The sequence below is a fragment of the Bacillus rossius genome, chromosome 1 (assembly GCF_032445375.1).
Source record: "Bacillus rossius redtenbacheri isolate Brsri chromosome 1, Brsri_v3, whole genome shotgun sequence".
NCBI classification, from domain to species: domain Eukaryota; kingdom Metazoa; phylum Arthropoda; class Insecta; order Phasmatodea; family Bacillidae; genus Bacillus; species Bacillus rossius.
This window is the reverse complement of record NC_086330.1, coordinates 229,804,964-229,830,138: the sequence shown is the minus strand read 5'-3', so window position 1 is coordinate 229,830,138 and position 25,175 is coordinate 229,804,964. Positions and strand designations below refer to the sequence as shown.

Genomic DNA, 25,175 nt, shown 5'->3' with positions numbered 1-25,175 from the left:
GATCGGCCCTGTGCACATGCCGTACTGCACGCAGCGTCTACACACATGTGGGTGTCAACAGGAGGCAGAAGAGGAATGGCCCTGTGCACATGCCGTACTGCACGCAGCGTCTACACAACTGTGCGTGTCAACAGGAGGCAAAACAGGATCGGCCCTGTGCACATGCCGTACTGTACGCAGCGTCTACACAACTGTGGGTGTCAACAGGAGGCAGAACAGGATCAGCCCTGTGCACATGCCGTACTGCACGCAGCGTCTACACAACTGTGGTTGTCAACATGGGGCAGAACAGGATCGGCCCTGTGCACATGCCGTACTGCACACAGCGTCTACACAACTGTGACTGTCAACAGGAGGCAGAACAGGATCGGCCCTGTGCACATGCCGTACTGCACACAGCGTCTACACAACTGTGGCTGTCAACAGGAGGCAGAATAGGATCGGCCCTGTGCACATGCCGTACTGCACTCAGCGTCTACACAACTGTGGGTGTCAACAGGGGGCAGAACAGGATCGGCCCTGTGCACATGCCGTACTGCACACAGCGTCTACACAACTGTGGGTGTCAACAGGGGGCAGAACAGGATCGGCCCTGTGCACATGCCGTACTGCACCTAGCGTCTACACAACTGTGGGTATCAAAAGAGGGCAGAACAGGATCGGCCCTGCACACATGCCGTACTGCACGCATCGTCTACACAACTGTGGGTGTCAACAGGGGGCAGAACAGGATCGGCCCTGTGCACATGCCGTACTGCACGCAGCGTCTACATAACTGTGGGTGTCAACAGGGGGCAGAACAGGATCGGCCCTGTGCAAATGCCGTACTGCACGCAGCGTCTACACAACTGTGGGTATCAACAGGAGGCAGAACAAGATCGGCCCTGTGCACATGCCGTACTGCACACAGCGTCTCCACAACTGTGGGTGTCAACAGGAGGCAGAACAGGATCGGCCCTGTGCACATGCCGTACTGCACACAGCGTCTACAAAACTGTGGGTGTCAACAGGAGGCAGAACAGGATCGGCCCTGTGCACATGTCGTACTGCACACAACTTCTACACAACTGTGGGTATCAACAGGGGGCAGAACAGGATCGGCTCTGTGCACATGCCGTACTGCACGCAGCGTCTACACAACTGTGGGTGTCAACAGGAGGCAGAACAGGATCGGCCCTGTGCACATGCCGTACTGCACGCAGTGTCTACACAACTGTGGGTGTCAACAGGAGGCAAACAGGATCGGCCGGTGCACATGCCGTACTGCACGCAGCGTCTACACAACTGTGGGTGTCAACAGGAGGCAGAACAGGAATGGCCCTGTGCACATGTCGTACCGCATGCAGCGTCTACACAACTGTGGGTGTCAACAGGAGGCAGTACAGGATCGGCCCTGTGCACATGCCGTACTGCACGCAGCGTCTACACAACTGTGGGTGTCAACAGGAGGCAGAACAGGATCGGCCCTGTGCACATGCCGTACTGCACGCAGCTTTTACACAACTGTGGGTGTCAACAGGGGGCAGAACAGGATCGGCCCTGTGCACATGCTGTACTGCACGCAGCATCTACACAACTGTGGGTGTCAACAGGAGGCAGAACAGGATCGGCCCTGTGCACATGCCGTACTGCACGCAGCGTCTACACAACTGTGGGTGTCAACAGGAGGCAGAACAGGATCGGCCCTGTGCACATGCCGTACTGCACGCAGCGTCTACACAACTGTGGTTGTCAACATGGGGCAGAACAGGATCGGCCCTGTGCACATGCCGTTCTGCACACAGCGTCTACACAACTGTGGGTATCAACAGGGGCAAAACAGGATCGGCCCTGTGCACATGCCGTACTGCACGCAGCGTCTAAACAACTGTGGGAATCAACAGGGGGTAAAACAGGATCGGCCCTGTGCACATGCCGTACTGCACACAGCGTCTACACAACTGTGGGTTTCAACAGGAGGCAAAACAGGATCGGCCCTGTGCACATGTCGTACTGCACATAGCGTCTACACAACTGTGGGTGTCAACAGGGGGCAGAACACGATCGGCCCTGTACACATGCCGTACTGCACTCAGCGTCTACACAACTGTGGGTGTCAACAGGGGGCAGAACAGAATCGGCCCTGTGCACATGCCATACTGCACACAGCGTCTACACAACTGTGGGTATTAACAGGGGGCAGAACAGGATCGGCCCCGTGCACATGCCGTACTGCACGCAGCGTCTACACAACTGTGGGTATCAACAGGGGGCAAAAGAGGATCGGCCCCGTGCACATGCCGTACTGCACGCAGTGTCTACACAACTGTGGGTGTCAACAAGGGGCAGAACACGATCAGCCCTGTGCACATGCCGTACTGCACACAGCGTCAAAAAAATTGGGGGTGTCAACAGGAGGCAGAACAGGATCGGCCCTGTGCACATGCCGTACTGCACACAGCGTCTACACAACTGTGGGTGTCAAACGGAGGCAGAACAGGATCGGCCCTGTGCACATGCCGTACTGCACACAACTTCTACACAACTGTGGGTATCAACAGGGGGCAGAACAGGATCGGATCTATGCACATGCCGTACTGCACGCAGCGTCTACACAATTGTGGGTGTCAACAGGAGGCCGAACAGGATCGGCCCTGTGCACATGCCGTACTGCACGCAGCGTCTACACAATTGTGGGTGTCAACAGGAGGCAGAACAGGATCGGCCCTGTGCACATGCCGTACTGCACGCAGCGTCTACACAACAGTGGGTGTCAACAGGAGGCAGAACAGGAAGGGCCCTGTGAACATGCCGTACTGCACGCAGCGTCTACACAACTGTGGGTGTCAACAGGAGGCAGTACAGGATCGGCCCTGTGCACATGCCGTACTGCACGCAGCGTCTACACACATGTGGGTGTCAACAGGAGGCAGAAGAGGAATGGCCCTGTGCACATGCCGTACTGCACGCAGCGTCTACACAACTGTGCGTGTCAACAGGAGGCAGAACAGGATCGGCCCTGTGCACATGCCGTACTGTACGCAGCGTCTACACAACTGTGGGTGTCAACAGGAGGCAGAACAGGATCGGCCCTGTGCACATGCCGTACTGCACGCAGCGTCTACACAACTGTGGTTGTCAACATGGGGCAGAACAGGATCGGCCCTGTGCACATGCCGTACTGCACACAGCGTCTACACAACTGTGACTGTCAACAGGAGGCAGAACAGGATCGGCCCTGTGCACATGCCGTACTGCACACAGCGTCTACACAACTGTGGCTGTCAACAGGAGGCAGAATAGGATCGGCCCTGTGCACATGCCGTACTGCACTCAGCGTCTACACAACTGTGGGTGTCAACAGGGGGCAGAACAGGATCGGCCCTGTGCACATGCCGTACTGCACACAGCGTCTACACAACTGTGGGTGTCAACAGGGGGCATAACAGGATCGGCCCTGTGCACATGCCGTACTGCACCTAGCGTCTACACAACTGTGGTTATCAAAAGAGGGCAGAACAGGATCGGCCCTGTGCACATGCCGTACTGCACGCAGCGTCTACACAACTGTGGGTGTCAACAGGGGGCAGAACAGGATCGGCCCTGTGCACATGCCGTACTGCACGCAGCGTCTACATAACTGTGGGTGTCAACAGGGGGCAGAACAGGATCGGCCCTGTGCAAATGCCGTACTGCACGCAGCGTCTACACAACTGTGGGTATCAACAGGAGGCAGAACAAAATCGGCCCTGTGCACATGCCGTACTGCACACAGCGTCTCCACAACTGTGGGTGTCAACAGGAGGCAGAACAGGATCGGCCCTGTGCACATGCCGTACTGCACACAGCGTCTACAAAACTGTGGGTGTCAACAGGAGGCAGAACAGGATCGGCCCTGTGCACATGTCGTACTGCACACAACTTCTACAAAACTGTGGGTATCAACAGGGGGCAGAACAGGATCGGCTCTGTGCACATGCCGTACTGCACGCAGCGTCTACACAACTGTGGGTGTCAACAGGAGGCAGAACAGGATCGGCCCTGTGCACATGCCGTACTGCACGCAGTGTCTACACAACTGTGGGTGTCAACAGGAGGCAAACAGGATCGGCCCTGTGCACATGCCGTACTGCACGCAGCGTCTACACAACTGTGGGTGTCAACAGGAGGCAGAACAGGAATGGCCCTGTGCACATGTCGTACCGCATGCAGCGTCTACACAACTGTGGGTGTCAACAGGAGGCAGTACAGGATCGGCCCTGTGCACATGCCGTACTGCACGCTGCGTCTACACAACTGTGGGTGTCAACAGGAGGCAGAACAGGATCGGCCCTGTGCACATGCCGTACTGCACGCAGCTTTTACACAACTGTGGGTGTCAACAGGGGGCAGAACAGGATCGGCCCTGTGCACATGCTGTACTGCACGCAGCATCTACACAACTGTGGGTGTCAACAGGAGGCAGAACAGGATCGGCCCTGTGCACATGCCGTACTGCACGCAGCGTCTACACAACTGTGGGTGTCAACAGGAGGCAGAACAGGATCGGCCCTGTGCACATGCCGTACTGCACGCAGCGTCTACACACATGTGGGTGTCAACAGGAGGCAGAACAGGAATGGCCCTGTGCACATGTCGTACTGCACGCAGCGTATATACAACTGTGGGTGCAAATAGGGGGCAGAACTGGATCGGCCCTGTGCACATGCCGTACTGCACGCAGCGTCTACACAACTGTGGGTATCAACAGGATGCAGAACAGGATGGGCCTGTACACATGACGTACTGCACGTAGCGTCTACACAACTGTGGGTGTCAACAGGGGGCAGAACAGGATCGGCCCTGTGCACATGCCGTACTGCACGCAGCGTCTACACAACTGTGGGTGTAAACAGGGGGCAGAACAGGATCGGCCCTGTGTACATGCCGTATTGCACGCAGCGTCTACACAACTGTGGGTATCAACAGGAGGCAGAACAGGATCGGCCCTGTGCACATGCCGTACTGCACGCAGCATCTACACAACTGTGGGTATCAACAGGGGGCAGAACAGGATCGGCCCTGTAAACATGCCGTACTGCACGCAGCGTCTACACAACTGTGGGTGTAAACAGGAGGCAGAACAGGATCGGCCCTGTGCACATGCCGTACTGCACGCAGTGTATACACAACTGTGGGTGTCAAGAGGGGGCAGAACTGGATCGGCCCTGTGCACATGCCGTACTGCCACAGCGTCAACAAAACTGTGGGTGTCAACAGGAGGCAGAACAGGATCGGCCCTGTGCACATGCCGTACTGCACGCAGCGTCTACACAACTGTGGGTGTAAATAGGGGGCAAACAGGATCGGCCCTGTGCACATGCCGTACTGCATGCAGCGTCTACACAACTGTGGGTGTCAACAGGGGGCAGAACAGGATCGGCCCTGTGCACATGCCGTACTGCACACAGCGTCTACACAACTGTGGGTGTCAACAGGGGGCAGAACAGAATCGGCCCTGTGCACATGCCGTACTGCACACAGCGTCTACACAACTGTGGGTATCAAAAGAGGGCAGAACAGGATCGTGCCATGCACATGACGTACTGCACGGAGCGTCTACACAACTGTGGGTATCAACAAGGGGCAAAACAGGATCGGCCCTGTGCACATGCCGTACTGCACACAGCGTCTACACAACTGTGGGTGTAAACAGGGGGCAGAACAGGATCGGCCCTGTGCACATACCGTACTGCACGCAGCGTCTACATAACTGTGGGTTTCAACAGGGGGCAGAACAGGATCAGCCCTGTGCACATGCCATACTGCACACAGCGTCTACACAACTGTGGGTATCAAACGGGAGCAGAACAGGATCGGCCCTGTGCACATGCCGTACTGCACGCAGTGTCTACACAACTGTGAGTATCAACAGGGGGCAGAACAGGATCGGCCCTGTGCAAATGCCGTACTGCACGCAGCGTCTACACAACTGTGTGTGTAAATAGGGGGCAGAACAGGATCAGCCCTGTGCACATGCCGTACTGCACGCAGCGTCTACACAACTGTGGGTGTCAACAGGGGGCAGAACAGGATCGGCCCTGTGCACATGCCGTACTGCACAGAGCGTCTACACAACTGTGGATGTCAACAGGGGGCAGAACAGGATCGGCTCTGTGCACATGCCGTACTGCACTCAGCGTCTACACAACTGTGGGTGTCAACAGGGGGCAGAACAGGATCGGCCCTGTGCACATGCCGTACTGCACACAGCGTCTACACAACTGTGGGTGTCAACAGGGGGCAGAACAGGATCGGCCCTGTGCACATGCCGTACTGCACCTAGCGTCTACACAACTGTGGGTATCAAAAGAGGGCAGAACAGGATCGGCCCTGCACACATGCCGTACTGCACGCATCGTCTACACAACTGTGGGTGTCAACAGGGGGCAGAACAGGATCGGCCCTGTGCACATGCCGTACTGCACGCAGCGTCTACATAACTGTGGGTGTCAACAGGGGGCAGAACAGGATCGGCCCTGTGCAAATGCCGTACTGCACGCAGCGTCTACACAACTGTGGGTATCAACAGGAGGCAGAACAAGATCGGCCCTGTGCACATGCCGTACTGCACACAGCGTCTCCACAACTGTGGGTGTCAACAGGAGGCAGAACAGGATCGGCCCTGTGCACATGCCGTACTGCACACAGCGTCTACAAAACTGTGGGTGTCAACAGGAGGCAGAACAGGATCGGCCCTGTGCACATGTCGTACTGCACACAACTTCTACACAACTGTGGGTATCAACAGGGGGCAGAACAGGATCGGCTCTGTGCACATGCCGTACTGCACGCAGCGTCTACACAACTGTGGGTGTCAACAGGAGGCAGAACAGGATCGGCCCTGTGCACATGCCGTACTGCACGCAGTGTCTACACAACTGTGGGTGTCAACAGGAGGCAAACAGGATCGGCCGGTGCACATGCCGTACTGCACGCAGCGTCTACACAACTGTGGGTGTCAACAGGAGGCAGAACAGGAATGGCCCTGTGCACATGTCGTACCGCATGCAGCGTCTACACAACTGTGGGTGTCAACAGGAGGCAGTACAGGATCGGCCCTGTGCACATGCCGTACTGCACGCAGCGTCTACACAACTGTGGGTGTCAACAGGAGGCAGAACAGGATCGGCCCTGTGCACATGCCGTACTGCACGCAGCTTTTACACAACTGTGGGTGTCAACAGGGGGCAGAACAGGATCGGCCCTGTGCACATGCTGTACTGCACGCAGCATCTACACAACTGTGGGTGTCAACAGGAGGCAGAACAGGATCGGCCCTGTGCACATGCCGTACTGCACGCAGCGTCTACACAACTGTGGGTGTCAACAGGAGGCAGAACAGGATCGGCCCTGTGCACATGCCGTACTGCACGCAGCGTCTACACAACTGTGGTTGTCAACATGGGGCAGAACAGGATCGGCCCTGTGCACATGCCGTTCTGCACACAGCGTCTACACAACTGTGGGTATCAACAGGGGCAAAACAGGATCGGCCCTGTGCACATGCCGTACTGCACGCAGCGTCTAAACAACTGTGGGAATCAACAGGGGGTAAAACAGGATCGGCCCTGTGCACATGCCGTACTGCACACAGCGTCTACACAACTGTGGGTTTCAACAGGAGGCAAAACAGGATCGGCCCTGTGCACATGTCGTACTGCACATAGCGTCTACACAACTGTGGGTGTCAACAGGGGGCAGAACAGGATCGGCCCTGTACACATGCCGTACTGCACTCAGCGTCTACACAACTGTGGGTGTCAACAGGGGGCAGAACAGAATCGGCCCTGTGCACATGCCATACTGCACACAGCGTCTACACAACTGTGGGTATTAACAGGGGGCAGAACAGGATCGGCCCCGTGCACATGCCGTACTGCACGCAGCGTCTACACAACTGTGGGTATCAACAGGGGGCAAAAGAGGATCGGCCCCGTGCACATGCCGTACTGCACGCAGTGTCTACACAACTGTGGGTGTCAACAAGGGGCAGAACACGATCAGCCCTGTGCACATGCCGTACTGCACACAGCGTCAAAAAAATTGGGGGTGTCAACAGGAGGCAGAACAGGATCGGCCCTGTGCACATGCCGTACTGCACACAGCGTCTACACAACTGTGGGTGTCAAACGGAGGCAGAACAGGATCGGCCCTGTGCACATGCCGTACTGCACACAACTTCTACACAACTGTGGGTATCAACAGGGGGCAGAACAGGATCGGATCTATGCACATGCCGTACTGCACGCAGCGTCTACACAATTGTGGGTGTCAACAGGAGGCCGAACAGGATCGGCCCTGTGCACATGCCGTACTGCACGCAGCGTCTACACAATTGTGGGTGTCAACAGGAGGCAGAACAGGATCGGCCCTGTGCACATGCCGTACTGCACGCAGCGTCTACACAACAGTGGGTGTCAACAGGAGGCAGAACAGGAAGGGCCCTGTGAACATGCCGTACTGCACGCAGCGTCTACACAACTGTGGGTGTCAACAGGAGGCAGTACAGGATCGGCCCTGTGCACATGCCGTACTGCACGCAGCGTCTACACACATGTGGGTGTCAACAGGAGGCAGAAGAGGAATGGCCCTGTGCACATGCCGTACTGCACGCAGCGTCTACACAACTGTGCGTGTCAACAGGAGGCAGAACAGGATCGGCCCTGTGCACATGCCGTACTGTACGCAGCGTCTACACAACTGTGGGTGTCAACAGGAGGCAGAACAGGATCGGCCCTGTGCACATGCCGTACTGCACGCAGCGTCTACACAACTGTGGTTGTCAACATGGGGCAGAACAGGATCGGCCCTGTGCACATGCCGTACTGCACACAGCGTCTACACAACTGTGACTGTCAACAGGAGGCAGAACAGGATCGGCCCTGTGCACATGCCGTACTGCACACAGCGTCTACACAACTGTGACTGTCAACAGGAGGCAGAATAGGATCGGCCCTGTGCACATGCCGTACTGCACTCAGCGTCTACACAACTGTGGGTGTCAACAGGGGGCAGAACAGGATCGGCCCTGTGCACATGCCGTACTGCACACAGCGTCTACACAACTGTGGGTGTCAACAGGGGGCATAACAGGATCGGCCCTGTGCACATGCCGTACTGCACCTAGCGTCTACACAACTGTGGGTATCAAAAGAGGGCAGAACAGGATCGGCCCTGTGCACATGCCGTACTGCACGCAGCGTCTACACAACTGTGGGTGTCAACAGGGGGCAGAACAGGATCGGCCCTGTGCACATGCCGTACTGCACGCAGCGTCTACATAACTGTGGGTGTCAACAGGGGGCAGAACAGGATCGGCCCTGTGCAAATGCCGTACTGCACGCAGCGTCTACACAACTGTGGGTATCAACAGGAGGCAGAACAAAATCGGCCCTGTGCACATGCCGTACTGCACACAGCGTCTCCACAACTGTGGGTGTCAACAGGAGGCAGAACAGGATCGGCCCTGTGCACATGCCGTACTGCACACAGCGTCTACAAAACTGTGGGTGTCAACAGGAGGCAGAACAGGATCGGCCCTGTGCACATGTCGTACTGCACACAACTTCTACAAAACTGTGGGTATCAACAGGGGGCAGAACAGGATCGGCTCTGTGCACATGCCGTACTGCACGCAGCGTCTACACAACTGTGGGTGTCAACAGGAGGCAGAACAGGATCGGCCCTGTGCACATGCCGTACTGCACGCAGTGTCTACACAACTGTGGGTGTCAACAGGAGGCAAACAGGATCGGCCCTGTGCACATGCCGTACTGCACGCAGCGTCTACACAACTGTGGGTGTCAACAGGAGGCAGAACAGGAATGGCCCTGTGCACATGTCGTACCGCATGCAGCGTCTACACAACTGTGGGTGTCAACAGGAGGCAGTACAGGATCGGCCCTGTGCACATGCCGTACTGCACGCTGCGTCTACACAACTGTGGGTGTCAACAGGAGGCAGAACAGGATCGGCCCTGTGCACATGCCGTACTGCACGCAGCTTTTACACAACTGTGGGTGTCAACAGGGGGCAGAACAGGATCGGCCCTGTGCACATGCTGTACTGCACGCAGCATCTACACAACTGTGGGTGTCAACAGGAGGCAGAACAGGATCGGCCCTGTGCACATGCCGTACTGCACGCAGCGTCTACACAACTGTGGGTGTCAACAGGAGGCAGAACAGGATCGGCCCTGTGCACATGCCGTACTGCACGCAGCGTCTACACACATGTGGGTGTCAACAGGAGGCAGAACAGGAATGGCCCTGTGCACATGCCGTACTGCACGCAGCGTATATACAACTGTGGGTGCAAATAGGGGGCAGAACTGGATCGGCCCTGTGCACATGCCGTACTGCACGCAGCGTCTACACAACTGTGGGTATCAACAGGATGCAGAACAGGATGGGCCTGTACACATGACGTACTGCACGTAGCGTCTACACAACTGTGGGTGTCAACAGGGGGCAGAACAGGATCGGCCCTGTGCACATGCCGTACTGCACGCAGCGTCTACACAACTGTGGGTGTAAACAGGGGGCAGAACAGGATCGGCCCTGTGTACATGCCGTATTGCACGCAGCGTCTACACAACTGTGGGTATCAACAGGAGGCAGAACAGGATCGGCCCTGTGCACATGCCGTACTGCACGCAGCATCTACACAACTGTGGGTATCAACAGGGGGCAGAACAGGATCGGCCCTGTAAACATGCCGTACTGCACGCAGCGTCTACACAACTGTGGGTGTAAACAGGAGGCAGAACAGGATCGGCCCTGTGCACATGCCGTACTGCACGCAGTGTATACACAACTGTGGGTGTCAAGAGGGGGCAGAACTGGATCGGCCCTGTGCACATGCCGTACTGCCACAGCGTCAACAAAACTGTGGGTGTCAACAGGAGGCAGAACAGGATCGGCCCTGTGCACATGCCGTACTGCACGCAGCGTCTACACAACTGTGGGTGTAAATAGGGGGCAAACAGGATCGGCCCTGTGCACATGCCGTACTGCATGCAGCGTCTACACAACTGTGGGTGTCAACAGGGGGCAGAACAGGATCGGCCCTGTGCACATGCCGTACTGCACACAGCGTCTACACAACTGTGGGTGTCAACAGGGGGCAGAACAGAATCGGCCCTGTGCACATGCCGTACTGCACACAGCGTCTACACAACTGTGGGTATCAAAAGAGGGCAGAACAGGATCGTGCCATGCACATGACGTACTGCACGGAGCGTCTACACAACTGTGGGTATCAACAAGGGGCAAAACAGGATCGGCCCTGTGCACATGCCGTACTGCACACAGCGTCTACACAACTGTGGGTGTAAACAGGGGGCAGAACAGGATCGGCCCTGTGCACATACCGTACTGCACGCAGCGTCTACATAACTGTGGGTTTCAACAGGGGGCAGAACAGGATCAGCCCTGTGCACATGCCATACTGCACACAGCGTCTACACAACTGTGGGTATCAAACGGGAGCAGAACAGGATCGGCCCTGTGCACATGCCGTACTGCACGCAGTGTCTACACAACTGTGAGTATCAACAGGGGGCAGAACAGGATCGGCCCTGTGCAAATGCCGTACTGCACGCAGCGTCTACACAACTGTGTGTGTAAATAGGGGGCAGAACAGGATCAGCCCTGTGCACATGCCGTACTGCACGCAGCGTCTACACAACTGTGGGTGTCAACAGGGGGCAGAACAGGATCGGCCCTGTGCACATGCCGTACTGCACAGAGCGTCTACACAACTGTGGATGTCAACAGGGGGCAGAACAGGATCGGCTCTGTGCACATGCCGTACTGCACTCAGCGTCTACACAACTGTGGGTATCAAAAGGGGGCAGAACAGGATCGTGCCGCACACATGCCGTACTGCACACAGCGTCTAAACAACTGTGGGTATCAACAGGGTGCAAAACAGGATCTGCCCTGTGCACATGCTGTACTGCACACAGCGTCTACACAACTGTGGGTTACAACAGGAGGCAGAACAGGATCGTCCCTGTGCACATGCCGTACTGCACACAGCGTCTACACAACTGTGGGTGTCAACAGGAGGCAGAACAGGATCGGCCCTGTGCACATGCCGTACTGCACGCAGCGTCTACACAACTGTGGGTGTAAATAGGGGGCAGAACAGAATCGGCCCTGTGCACATGCCGTACTGCACGCAGCGTCCACACAACTGTGGGTGTCAACAGGGGGCAGAACAGGATCGGCCCTGTGCACATGCCGTACAGCACACAGCGTCTACACAACTGTAGGTGTCTACAGGGGGCAGAACAGGATCGGCCCTGTGCACATGCCGTAATGCACTCAGCGTCTACACAACTGTGGGTATCAAAAGGGGGCAGAACAGGATCGTGCCGTGCACATGCCGTACTGCAAGCAGCGTCTTAAGACCTGTGGGTATCAACAGAAGGCAAAACAGGATCGGCCCTGTGCACATGCCGTACAGCACACACCGTCTACAAAACTGTGGGTGTCAACAGGAGGCAGAACAGGATCGGCCCTGTGCACATGTCGTACTGCAAACAGCGTCTACACAACTGTGAGTGTCAAAAGGAGGCAGAACAGGATCGGCCCTGTGCACATGCCGTACTGAACACAGCGTCTACACAACTGTGGGTATTAACAGGGGGCAGAACAGGATCGGCCCTGTGCACATGCCATACTGCAAACAGCATCTACACAACTGTGGATATCAACAAAGGGCAGAACAGGATCGGCCCCGTGCACATGCAGTAATGAACGCAGTGTCTACACAACTGTGGGTGTCAACAGGGGGCAGAACAGGATCGGCTCTGTGCACATGCCGTACTGCACACAGCGTCTACACAACTGTGGGTATCAACAGGGGCAAAACAGGATCGGCCCTGTGCACATGCCGTACTGCACGCAGCGTCTAAACAACTGTGGGAATCAACAGGGGGTAAAACAGGATCGGCCCTGTGCACATGCCGTACTGCACACAGCGTCTACACAACTGTGGGTTTCAACAGGAGGCAAAACAGGATCGGCCCTGTGCACATGTCGTACTGCACATAGCGTCTACACAACTGTGAGTGTCAACAGGGGGCAGAACAGGATCGGCCCTGTACACATGCCGTACTGCACTCAGCGTCTACACAACTGTGGGTGTCAACAGGGGGCAGAACAGAATCGGCCCTGTGCACATGCCATACTGCACACAGCGTCTACACAACTGTGGGTATTAACAGGGGGCAGAACAGGATCGGCCCCGTGCACATGCCGTACTGCACGCAGCGTCTACACAACTGTGGGTATCAACAGGGGGCAAAAGAGGATCGGCCCCGTGCACATGCCGTACTGCACGCAGTGTCTACACAACTGTGGGTGTCAACAGGGGGCAGAACACGATCAGCCCTGTGCACATGCCGTACTGCACACAGCGTCAAAAAAATTGGGGGTGTCAACAGGAGGCAGAACAGGATCGGCCCTGTGCACATGCCGTACTGCACACAGCGTCTACACAACTGTGGGTGTCAAACGGAGGCAGAACAGGATCGGCCCTGTGCACATGCCGTACTGCACACAACTTCTACACAACTGTGGGTATCAACAGGGGGCAGAACAGGATCGGGCCTATGCACATGCCGTACTGCACGCAGCGTCTACACAACTGTGGGTGTTAACAGGAGGCCGAACAGGATCGGCCCTGTGCACATGCCGTACTGCACGCAGCGTCTACACAATTGTGGGTGTCAACAGGAGGCAGAACAGGATCGGCTTTGTGCACATGCCGTACTGCACGCAGCGTCTACACAACAGTGGGTGTCAACAGGAGGCAGAACAGGAAGGGCCCTGTGAACATGCCGTACTGCACGCAGCGTCTACACAACTGTGGGTGTCAACAGGAGGCAGTACAGGATCGGCCCTGTGCACATGCCGTACTGCACGCAGCGTCTACACACATGTGGGTGTCAACAGGAGGCAGAAGAGGAATGGCCCTGTGCACATGCCGTACTGCACGCAGCGTCTACACAACTGTGCGTGTCAACAGGAGGCAAAACAGGATCGGCCCTGTGCACATGCCGTACTGTACGCAGCGTCTACACAACTGTGGGTGTCAACAGGAGGCAGAACAGGATCAGCCCTGTGCACATGCCGTACTGCACGCAGCGTCTACACAACTGTGGTTGTCAACATGGGGCAGAACAGGATCGGCCCTGTGCACATGCCGTACTGCACACAGCGTCTACACAACTGTGACTGTCAACAGGAGGCAGAACAGGATCGGCCCTGTGCACATGCCGTACTGCACACAGCGTCTACACAACTGTGGCTGTCAACAGGAGGCAGAATAGGATCGGCCCTGTGCACATGCCGTACTGCACTCAGCGTCTACACAACTGTGGGTGTCAACAGGGGGCAGAACAGGATCGGCCCTGTGCACATGCCGTACTGCACACAGCGTCTACACAACTGTGGGTGTCAACAGGGGGCAGAACAGGATCGGCCCTGTGCACATGCCGTACTGCACCTAGCGTCTACACAACTGTGGGTATCAAAAGAGGGCAGAACAGGATCGGCCCTGCGCACATGCCGTACTGCACGCAGCGTCTACACAACTGTGGGTGTCAACAGGGGGCAGAACAGGATCGGCCCTGTGCACATGCCGTACTGCACGCAGCGTCTACATAACTGTGGGTGTCAACAGGGGGCAGAACAGGATCGGCCCTGTGCAAATGCCGTACTGCACGCAGCGTCTACACAACTGTGGGTATCAACAGGAGGCAGAACAAGATCGGCCCTGTGCACATGCCGTACTGCACACAGCGTCTCCACAACTGTGGGTGTCAACAGGAGGCAGAACAGGATCGGCCCTGTGCACATGCTGTACTGCAAACAACGTCTACAAAACTGTGGGTGTCAACAGGAGGCAGAACAGGATCGGCCCTGTGCACATGTCGTACTGCACACAACTTCTACACAACTGTGGGTATCAACAGGGGGCAGAACAGGATCGGCTCTGTGCACATGCTGTACTGCACGCAGCGTCTACACAACTGTGGGTGTCAACAGGAGGCAGAACAGGATCGGCCCTGTGCACATGCCGTACTGCACGCAGTGTCTACACAACTGTGAGTGTCAACAGGAGGCAAACAGGATCGGCCGGTGCACATGCCGTACTGCACGCAGCGTCTACACAACTGTGGGTGTCAACAGGAGGCAGAACAGGAATGGCCCTGTGCACATGTCGTACCGCATGCAGCGTCTACACAACTGTGGGTGTCAACAGGAGGCAGTACAGGATCGGCCCTGTGCACATGCCGTACTGCACGCAGCGTCTACACAACTGTGGGTGTCAACAGGAGGCAGAACAGGATCGGCCCTGTGCACATGCCGTACTGCACGCAGCTTTTACACAACTGTGGGTGTCAACAGGGGGCAGAACAGGATCGGCCCTGTGCACATGCTGTACTGCACGCAGCATCTACACAACTGTGGGTGTCAACAGGAGGCAGAACAGGATCGGCCCTGTGCACATGCCGTACTGCACGCAGCGTCTACACAACTGTGGGTGTCAACAGGAGGTAGAACAGGATCGGCCCTGTGCACATGCCGTACTGCACGCAGCGTCTACACAACTGTGGTTATCAACATGGGGCAGAACAGGATCGGCCCTGTGCACATGCCGTTCTGCACACAGCGTCTACACAAATGTGGCTGTCAACAGGAGGCAGAAAAGGATCGACCCTGTGCACATGCCGTACTAAACACAACGTCTACACTACTGTGGGTGTCAACATGAGGCAGAACAGGATCGGCCCTGTGCACATGCCGTACTGCACACAGCGTCTACACAACTGTGGCTGTCAACAGGAGGCATAACAGGATCGGCCCTGTGCACATGCAGTACTGCACGCAGCATCTACACAACAGTGGTTTTTAACATGGGGCAGAACAGGATCGGCCCTGTGCACATGCCGTACTGCACACAGCGTCTACACAACTACGGCTGTCAACATGGGGCAGAACAGTATCGGCCCTGTGCACATGCCGTACTGCACACAGCGTCTACACAACTGTGGGTATCAACAGGGGGTAAAACAGGATCGGCCCTGTGCACATGCCGTACTGCACACAGCGTCTACACAAATGTGGGTGTCAACAGGAGGCAGAACAGGATCGGCTCTGTGCACATGCCGTACTGCACGCAGCGTCTACACAACTGTGGGTGTCAACAGGAGGCAGAACAGGATCGGCCCTGTGCACATGCCGTACTGCACGCAGCGTCTACACATATGTGGGTGTCAACAGGAGGCAGAACAGGATCGGCCCTGTGCACATGCCGTACTGCATGCAGCATCTACACAATTGTGGTTGTCAACATGGGGCAGAACAGGATCGGCCCTGTGCACATGCCGTACTGCAAACAGCGTCTACACAACTGTGGCTGTCAACATGGGGCATAACAGGATCGGCCCTGTGCACATGCCGTACTGCACACAGCGTCTACACAACTGTGGGTGTCAACAGGAGGCAGATAAGGATAAGCCCTGTGCACATGCCGTACTGCTCGCAGCGTCTACACAACTGTGGCTGTCAACAGGAGGCAGAACAGGATCGGCCCTGTGCACATGCCGTACTGCACGCAGCGTCTACACAACTGTGGGTGTCAACAGGAGGCAGAACAAAAAATGGCCCTGTGCACATGCCGTACTGCATGCAGCGTCTACACAACTGTGGGTATCAACAGGGGGCAGAACAGGATCGGCCCTGAGCACATGCTGTACTGCACGCAGCGTCTACACAACTGAGGGGGTCAAGAGGAGGCAGAACAGGATCGGCCCTGTGCACATGCCGTACTGCACGCAGCGTAAATACAACTGTGGGTGTAAATAGGAGGCAGAACTGGATCGGCCCTGTGCACATGCCGTACTGCACGCAGCGTCTACACAACTGTGGGTATCAACAGGAGGCAGAACTGGATCGGCCCTGTGCACATGCCGTACTGCACGTAGCGTCTACACAACTGTGTGTGTCAACAGGGGGCAGAACAGGATCGGCCCTGTGCACATGCCGTACTGCACGCAGCGTCTACACAACTGTGGGTGTAAACAGGGGGCAGAAGAGGATCGGCCCTGTGCACATGCCGTATTGCACGCAGCGTCTACACAACTGTGGGTATCAACAGGAGGCAGAACAGGATCGGCCCTGTGCACATGCCGTACTGCACGCAGCGTCTACACAACTGTAGGTATCAAAAGGGGGCAGAACAGGATCGGCCCTGTGCACATGCCGTACTGCACGCAGCGTCTACACAACTGTGGGTGTAAACAGGAGGCAGAACAGGATCGGCCCTGTGCACATGCCGTACTGCACGCAGTGTCTACACAACTGTGGGTGTCAAGAGGGGGCAGAACAGGATCGGCCCTGTGCACATGCCGTACTGCACACAGCTTCTACACAACTGTGGGTGTAAACAGGGGGCAGAACAGGATCGGCCCTGTGCACATGCCGTACTGCACGCAGCGTCTACACAACTGTGAGTATCAACAGGGGGCAAAACAGGATCGGCCCTGTGCACATGCCGTACTGCACACAGCGTCTACACAACTGTGGGTGTCAACAGGAGGCAGAACAGGATCGGCCCTGTGCACATGCCGTACTGCACGCAGCGTCTACACAACTGTGGGTGTCAACAAGAGGCAGAACAGGATCGGCCCTGTGCACATGCCGTACTGCACGCAGCGTCTACACAACTGTGGATGTCAACAGGGGGCAGAACAGGAATTTCCCTGTGTACATGCCGTACTGCACGCAGCGTCTACACAACTGTGGGTGTCAACAGGAGGCAGTACAGGATCGGCCCTGTGCACATGCCGTACTGCACGCAGCGTCTACACAACTGTGGGTGTCAACAGGAGGCAGAACAGGAATGGCCCTGTGCACATGCCGTACTGCACGCAGCGTCTACACAACTGTGGGTGTTTACAGGAGGCAGAACAGGATCGGCCTTGTGCACATGCCGTACTGCACGCAGCGTCTACACAACTGTGGGTGTCAACAGTAGGCAGAACAGGATCGGCCCTGTGCACATGCCGTACTGTACGCAGCGTCTACACAACTGTGGTTGTCAACATGGGGCAGAACAGGATCGGCCTGTGCATTTGCCGTACTGCACACAGCGTCTACAGTACTGTGGCTGTCAACAGTAGGCAGAACAGGATCGGCCCTGTGCACATGCCGTACTGCACACAGCGTCTACACAACTGTGGGTGTCAACAGGAGGCAGAACAGGATCGTCCCTGTGCACATGCCGTACTGCATGCAGCATCTACACAACTGTGGGTGTCAACAGGGGGCAGAACAGGATCGGCTATGTGCACATGCCGTACTGCACACAGCGTCTACACAACTGTGGGTATCAAAAGGGGGCAGAACAGGATCGGCCCTGTGCAAATGCCGTACTGCACACAGCGTCTACAAAACTGTGAGTATCAACAGGGGACAGAACAGGATCGACCCTGTGCACATGCCGTACTGCACGCAGCGTCTACACAACTGTGGGTGTCAACAGGGGGCAGAACAGGATCGGCCCTGTGCACATGCCGTAATGCACACAGCGTCTACACAACTATGGGTGTAAATAGGGGGCAGAACATGATCGGCTCTGTGCACATGCCGTACTGCATGCAGCGTCTACACAACTGTGGGTGTCAACAGGGGGCAGAACAGGATCGGCCCTGTGCACATGCCGTACTGCACACAGCGTCTACACAACTGTGGGTGTCAACAGGGGGCAGAACAGGATCGGCCCTGTGCACATGCCGTACTGCAAACAGCGTCTACACAACTGTGGGTATCAAAAGGGGGCAGAACAGGATCGTGCCGTGCACATATCGTACTGCACGCAGCATCTAAACAACTGAGGGTATAAACAGGGGGCAAAAAAGGTTCGGCCCTGTGCACATGCCGTACTGCACACAGCGTCTACACAACTGTGGGTGTAAACAGGGGGCAGAACAGGATCGGCCCTGTGCACATGCCGTACTGCACGCAGCGTCTACACAACTGTGGGTGTCAACAGGGGGCAGAACCGGATCGGCCCTATGCACATGCCGTACTGTACACAGCGTCTACACAACTGTGGGTGTCAACAGGGAGCAGAACAGGATCGGCCCTGTGCACAAGCCGTACTGCACGCAGTGTCTACACAACTGTGAGTATCAACAGGGGTCAGAACAGGATCGGCCTCTGCACATGCCGTACTGCACGCAGCGTCTACACAACTGTGGGTGTCAACAGGGGGCAGAACAGGATCGGCCCTGTGCAAATGCCGTACTGCACGCAGCGTCTACACAACTGTGTGTGTAAATAGGGGGCAGAACAGGATCAGCCCTGTGCACATGCCGTACTGCACGCAGCGTCTACACAACTGTGGGTGTCAACAGGGGGCAGAACAGGATCGGCCCTGTGCACATGCCGTACTGCACAGAGCGTCTACACAACTGTGGATGTCAACAGGGGGCAGAACAGGATCGGCCCTGTGCACATGCCGTACTGCACTCAGCGTCTACACAACTGTGGGTATCAAAAGGGGGCAGAACAGGATCGTGCCGCACACATGCCGTACTGCACACAGCGTCTAAACAACTGTGGGTATCAACAGGGTGCAAAACAGGATCTGCCCTGTGCACATGCTGTACTGCACACAGCGTCTACACAACTGTGGGTTACAACAGGAGGCAGAACAGGATCGTCCCTGTGCACATGCCGTACTGCACACAGCGTCTACACAACTGTGGGTGTCAACAGGAGGCAGAACAGGATCGGCCCTGTACACATGTCGTACTGCACATAGCGTCTACACAACTGTGGGTGTCAACAGGGGGCAGAACAGGATCGGCCCTGTGCACATGCCATACTGCACACAGCGTCTACACAACTGTAGGTATCAACAGGGGGCAGAACAGGATCGGCCCCGTGCACATGCCGTACTGTATGCAGCATCTACACAACTGTGGTTATCAACAGGGGGCAGAACAGGATCGGCCCCGTGCACATGCCGTACTGCACGCAGTGTCTACACAACTGTGGGTGTCAACCGGGGGCAGAACAGGATCGGCCCTGTGCACATGCCGTACTGCACACAGCGTCTACAAAACTGTGGGTTTCAACAGGAGGCAGAACAGGATCGGCCCTGTGCACATGCCGTACTGCACACAGCGTCTACACAACTGTGGGTATCAACAGTAGGCAGAACAGGATCGGCCCTGTGCACATGCCGTACTGCACACAGTGTCTACAAAACTGTGGGTGTCAACAGGAGGCAGAACAGGATCGGCCCTGTGCACATGCCGTACTGCACGCATCGTCTACACAACTGTGGGTGTCAACAGGAGGAAGAACAGGATCGGCCCTGTGCACATGCTGTACTGCACGCAGCGTCTACACAACTGTGGGTGTCAACAGGGGGCAGAACAGGATCGGCGCTGTGCACATGCCGTACTGCACGCAGCATCTACACAACTGTGGGTGTCAACAGGAGGCAGAACAGGAATGGCCTTGTGCACATGCCGTACTGCACGCAGCGTCTACACAACTGTGGGTGTCAACAGGAGGCAGAACAGGATCGGCCCTGTGCACATGCCGTACTGCACGCAGCGTCTACACAATTGTGGGTGTCAACAGGAGGCAGAACAGGATCGGCCCTGTGCACATGCCGTACTGCACGCAGCGTCTACACAACTGTGGTTGTCAACATGGGGCAGAACAGGATCGGCCCTGTGCACATGCCGTACTGCACACAGCGTCTACACAACTGTGGCTGTCAACAGGAGGCAGAACAGTTTCGGCCCTGTGCACATGCCGTACTGCACACAGTGTCAACACAACTGTGGGTGTCAATAGGAGGCAGAACATGATCGGCCCTGTGCACATGCCGTACTGCACACAGCGTCTACACAACTGTGGCTGTCAACAGGAGGCAGAACAGGATCGGCCCTGTGCACATGCCGTACTGCACGCAGCGTCTACACAACTGTTGTTGTCAACATGGGGCAAAACAGGATCGGCCCTGTGCACATGCCGTACTGCACACAGCGTCTACACAACTTTGGCTGTCAACATGGGGCAGAACAGGATCGGCCCTGTGCACATGCCGTACTGCACACAGCGTCTACACAACTGTGGCTGTCAACAGGAGGCAGAACAGGATCGGCCCTGTGCACATGCCGTACTGCACACAGCGTCTACACAACTGTGGCTGTCAACAGGAGGCAGAACAGGATCGGCCCTGTGCACATGCCGTACTGCACGCAGCGTCTACACAACTGTGGTTGTCAACATGGGGCAGAACAGGATCGGCCCTGTGCACATGCCGTACTGCACACAGCGTCTACACAACTGTGGCTGTCAACATGGGGCAGAACAGGATCGGCCCTGTGCACATGCCGTACTGCACACAGCGTCTACACAACTGTGGGTGTCAACAGGAGGCAGAACAGGATCGGCCCTGTGCACATGCCGTACTGCACACAGCGTCTACACTACTGTGGCTGTCAACAGGAGGCAGAACAGGATCGGCCCTGTGCACATGCCGTACTGCACGCAGCGTCTACACAACTGTGGGTGTCAACAGGAGGCAGAACAGAAATGGCCCTGTGCACATGCCGTACTGCACGCAGCGTCTACACAACTGTGGGTGTCAACAGGAGGCAGAACAGGATCGGCCCTGTGCACATGCCGTACTGCACGCAGCGTCTACACAACTGTGGGTGTCAACAGGAGGCAGAACAGGATCGGCCCTGTGCACATGTCGTACTGCACGAAGCGTCAACACAACTGTGGTTGTCAACATGGGGCAGAACAGGATCGGCCCTGTGCACATGCCGTACTGCACACAGCGTCTACACAACTGTGGCTGTCAACATGGGGCAGAACAGGATCGGCCCTGTGCACATGCCGTACTGCACACAGCGTCTACACAACTGTGGCTGTCAACAGGAGGCAGAACAGGATCGGCCCTGTGCACATGCCGTACTGCACGCAGCGTCTACACAACTGTGGTTGTCAACATGGGGCAGAACAGGATCGGCCCTGTGCACATGCCGTACTGCACGCAGCGTCTACACAACTGTGGGTGTCAACAGGAGGCAGAACAGGATCGGCCCTGTGCACATGCCGTACTGCACGCAGCGTCTACACAACTGTGGGTGTCAACAGTAGGCAGAACAGAATCGGCCCTGTGCACATGCCGTACTGCACACAGCGTCTACACAACTGTGGGTGTCAACAGGGGGCAGAAACGACACTGAGCATAAGTCCGGGAACTCACGACACTGGATCTCTCTATGGTGCATTGTTTTGAAGTTAATACTGACTTTTTAACGAAGATTGCCTCTTAAATAAACTAACGGTTCTTTGTATTTCCAGATAACTTAATCTTCGTAGAAACTTGAAAGGATTTTTGCTTTCAAGGTATAAACAGGGTAAACATGTACGAGTTTTTTTCTGTAAACTTGACAAAATGTTTCTTGTTAGCTCATGTTCAAAGAAATTAAGTTCAGGAACAGAAATTTTACAACGATTTTCGTTAATTTATGAAGATTCCTGTATATATTGAAACCAGTGTTTTCAAATTTAATGGGAAAAATTGAAAGAGGGAAATACAATATCTTATTAACATTGTGTGATGCCTTATCAATGCTCGGGTGCACAGTTCAAAATTTGCACTATAAGCACATAGTGGCAGTAGGACGAGTGTTGGCTGTAGCTCTGGAGATGTGGTGCGATGTGACACTGTGCACCTCACTAGTGCATGCACCATCGTGCTACACCACCCGGCTTTCCAGGCGTTAAAAACTTATCAATGAATAAATATTTAAATGTGGAGTTTTGCAGATTCTTATTTTATGTGTGGACCAGCGGACTGTAGTAACGTCCGTATCGAGAATGGCGTCCAGACAGACTGTATCCAAAAAGGAGGTCGTTTGGAGCTCTAGACCTGCATCGCCGTCCCAGGGAACACAGAACAATCTTTTCCGACCGAAGATTGTTACAGTCTGTATGTGCACACGTTTAATTAATCGATTGCTGGGTGAACGCTGGAAGGAAAGAAGTGGATCCAGTGTCCCACTTTTAACAAGCAAAGCTCAAGCAAAAAAAAAAAAATTCCGTCCTATGTTTTTCGACGTTTCTGCCTCATCTACATTTTTGGCATGTTTGCCCACGTTTTGGTGCTAGTTTAGGTATAATTTTGTAAATATCATGGCACCACAGAATTGAGGAGACCACGTATTTACTAGTCTTAAGTAAGTGGAGTCCCAATAATCCAGAATGATTGTGACCAGACCCTTAGCAGATTAACTTATTTTTGGATTAAACGAAATCATTCTTTATATAATCTTAAATGTGATTACAAAGATATGTATTATTACGTGTGATTACACAGTTTATAACCAAATCTCGGGACGAAATGGGTGACAAGGGAGCGGAACGCTGCCTAGTGCCGCAGTACCTACCTTTAAGTTGTTCCTACGACCGGCCAGTGGTTCATTTCAGTACATTGTCTGACTTTCAGTTTTAATGGTTTCTTTCTGGAATATACTTTATATGTATTATTTAGTATCACTTGATATTATTGTAACATTAGTTTTTTTTTTTACTTTCGGTTTAGGATTAAACGGACTTTCGGATTACCAAAGTTCGGATTATCGAGACTCCACTGAATATTTACGTAAATAACTACATAAGTAAATTAGTTGAATTTTCTTTCTAGTAATATGGTATTGATTTTTTATCAGAATTTTCTTTCAGCAATACGCAGGAGCACACTGCACGTGCTATTTAACGCTCTAAACACTCGATGACGAGCAGGTTATCTAATGATTTTATAAGCTATCCAAAACTAATAAATGTTAGTGTATTTTGTACTTACTAAATTTTGTTGCAGGTTAGAAAATCCCATTAAAAGGGAATATTATAAATATAAATAAATCTACGACCCATTGCAAAAGTTATATAAACTATTTTGTAATTTGTACATTGATAGTAACGTCTAGCCTAAATCTTGATAAAGAAACAATGGGAGGAAATTATGATACATACTTTATTCCAGTAGTGAACGCTGACAGCGAATGAAACAGTTTTCTCAAGGGGCCATGCCAAAATAGTTTAATACTGATAACACAGCATTTATTCTGGAAACGAGTTTACAAATACAGAATATATATTTGAGATTATTTTACTCACCGATTGTGAACATGTTGAATATGGTTCCCTGAAATAAATAAGATCGATGTAACTTGCACATATATACATATATATGTATACATACATACAAATATGAAAATAAATTCAGTTGAGACTTCTTGCAAAGATATTTTCGAAAAGGTTTATACATACTTTATAAAATACAACATATCAGTAATAATAAATTATTTTATTTGTTTTATATTGTAGCTGATTTGTATGCCAAGTTAACGCATAATTGATTTAAATTATCTGTCGGTAATCTATGATGATTATAAGTGGCTGTTCTCCCCAGAAGCCCGTTGGCATCCCCAGGCGACGCCGCGGGGAGAGGGCTATGTTGTAGCTGGGCTACCGAGATGATACTGCAATGGGTCACCGCTGCCTTCCGCAACATGGAGGTGACTATTGGCTTTGATAACCAGAAGCTCTAACTGCTGAGCTAAAGTTGGGCACGTAATTAAAATGCATGTAAAAATAAATATATAGGTATGCAATATAACTGTCATAATGATTGGTTTAGTTCGTATTTTTAAAATATATTTTCTTCATCCTGAACCAGCGTGAATGAAATAGCCCCGTCACACAAAAATACACAATTTTAAGAAAAATGTGAGCGTGTACTTATACATTGAGTAATTAAAACAAACTTTAATTTGCATTCAAAATAATAATAGAAATAAAATAATACAAGGCCTAGAATTATATAAATACTGTTGGTGAAAAATAAAATCAATCAAACTAAAATATTAAAATAAATACTCAGTATATTCAATATCAATATAAACACATGTATAAAATAAATTATTAATTTAGTCAAATATTTTATATAAAATATAATTAATAATTGAAATCTATAAATATTCTGGGTTATTATTCAATTTTATTTGATTTTAATTATTATTTATTTAGTAAGGA

The 25,175-nt window shown here is 53.9% G+C and overlaps 1 protein-coding gene across 2 annotated transcripts in view; it reads right to left on the bottom strand.

The window, feature by feature from the left end:
* LOC134527345 (sodium/hydrogen exchanger 2-like) overlaps positions 1–25,175 on the bottom strand; it is a 430,632-nt gene that overhangs the window by 213,088 nt on the left and 192,369 nt on the right. For both annotated transcript variants that reach the window (XM_063359946.1, XM_063359947.1), the window contains exon 7: positions 24,258–24,285. In XM_063359946.1, coding sequence (XP_063216016.1) covers positions 24,258–24,285 — 28 coding nt within the window. The remainder of the gene's footprint in view (positions 1–24,257; positions 24,286–25,175) is intronic.